The sequence below is a fragment of the Penaeus monodon genome, chromosome 27 (assembly GCF_015228065.2).
Source record: "Penaeus monodon isolate SGIC_2016 chromosome 27, NSTDA_Pmon_1, whole genome shotgun sequence".
Classification (NCBI taxonomy): Eukaryota; Metazoa; Arthropoda; class Malacostraca; order Decapoda; family Penaeidae; genus Penaeus; species Penaeus monodon.
Window position 1 is genome coordinate 31757687 of NC_051412.1, and position 1853 is coordinate 31759539.

At 42.3% G+C, this 1853-nt stretch overlaps 1 protein-coding gene across 1 annotated transcript in view; it reads left to right on the forward strand.

The window, feature by feature from the left end:
* LOC119590794 (colorectal mutant cancer protein-like) overlaps window positions 1-1853 on the forward strand; it is a 157596-nt gene that overhangs the window by 149558 nt on the left and 6185 nt on the right. The window contains exons 9-10 of the mRNA XM_037939507.1: window positions 274-902; window positions 1339-1603. Coding sequence (XP_037795435.1) covers window positions 274-902; window positions 1339-1603 — 894 coding nt within the window. The remainder of the gene's footprint in view (window positions 1-273; window positions 903-1338; window positions 1604-1853) is intronic.

Genomic DNA, 1853 nt, shown 5'->3' on the forward strand with positions numbered 1-1853 from the left:
CCTGAGTAAGCGAAATCCCATTTGATTGCTTTAAGACAGAAGACAAACATCTGGTTTTGAAAAGTTAGTATATGAAAAAGCCAGACCTGGCTGAAGATTTACTGATTTAAAATGCCGTCAGTCAAATATGAACTTATAACTTATATTGCCAACTTAAGTTCGTAGAAATCATACCAAAAAAAATCTTTGTCTACAATCACACTAGTACAATTAATAAGTGATGTCTATATCTGAGCAAACCTGCAAACACTTTCCTTATAATCTGTTTCACAGGCTGAAAGTGGAGACCAACGAATAACAGGCTCAGACCTGAGTAGTGTAGGAGTGTGGACGACTGCCGTGGCGGAGCAGTTGGTTGCCGGGGTTCAGGAAGAGAGTGATGCCCAGGAGCTCTACCACGCCCTTGCCACTGCAGGAGGTGCGCTAGCTCCTCATGAGAGACTAAAGGAGTTTGAAGTGGAGATAGAGAGACTGCACGCTAAGGTGGATCATTTGAAAGCACAGAATGATGTGTTGGCCATTACTCTTAGTGAATCGAAAGCACACTGTGATCATTTGAGTATTCTCATAGGGAAATATGAATCAAATTCGACTGCCTTACAACTAGCAGTGACCAACCTAGACCAGACTATAGAAGCTTATGAAGTGTTAGTGGCACTCCTGGAAAGTGAGATTGCATTGCTATTTGCCAGTTGCAAAGCTGCGGGTGTTGGGGTAAAGGGAAATGCTGGGGTGAGTGTTTCAGACCAGGAAGACCTCGTGGCTCTTGTAAGAAGAGCCCAGGAACAACGAAGGTCCACAGAAAACGTTGCCCGGCATTTACTTTCCCGTCTGGAGAGGGCAAGCGGGATGCAGAATGATTCAGAAAACTGGAACGAGGCCAGTATAAGCCATAATACAAGGTGAGGACGTGTTTCCAGTATTGATTCTCTTGTTTTCTTCATACGAGGTCATTGGTTCTTATGATGGATTTATTATTTCTGGTATTTATTATAAATGATACTGGGCAAGTTTGTGTATTTTGTGTAGAGCTATTAACTATTGTGTGTCTGTTGCATGCGATATTTTGTCATCATACGATATCAACATTTCAGTGAAAGAAAATTATAAATATTTAAGTATGAAACAAATGTTCAATGAAATATTTCATAAAAAATGCTTTTACTGGCGTTATTTGTGAGGTTTATATACATTTGCAGATATAGCCTCTGGATCTGCAAAAACTTTGTATGTAGCTTTAGTATTAACAAAATGGCTATCCCTTTTGGAATGAGGCAGGAGCTGTAAGGAATATCAAAACCTCATGCATATATTCATACCTAATTTGCTTTCTTTCAGCACTGCCTCATCCACATCAAGTGGAGTGGACTCTGATGTCAGCCGAGGAGAGGAACAGCGCCTTCGAGAAACCATCGGGAAGATGCGGGATGAGAGAAGTCAGGTTGCAGCCTCCATCCTGCCACTCGAGTCGATCCACGTAGATCCACTCACCCGGCACTATCCACTCAGCCTTCACGATGCTCACAAACTGGACCTCGAGAATGCAGTGTTGATGCAGGAACTCACGGCAATGAGGGAGGATCGGGCAGAACTAAGAGCTCAGGTGAGAGAGGTGGATGTGGGAAGGTTTCCTTTTAACTTGGGTGTGGAAAGGTCAGGGAAGATGCTATGTGATTCAACAGTTTTATTATTTTTAACACGGTCTGTATGGTGTGCAATGATGCCAACTACCTTATACTGCCAAAGGAAAATACTTCACATAACTCATGCCAAAAACACAACCAAATAATAACTGGGTGTTTTGAAGAGTCTGTTAGTTGCATAAAAACGTGTACACCGGTGAGTGTACAGTC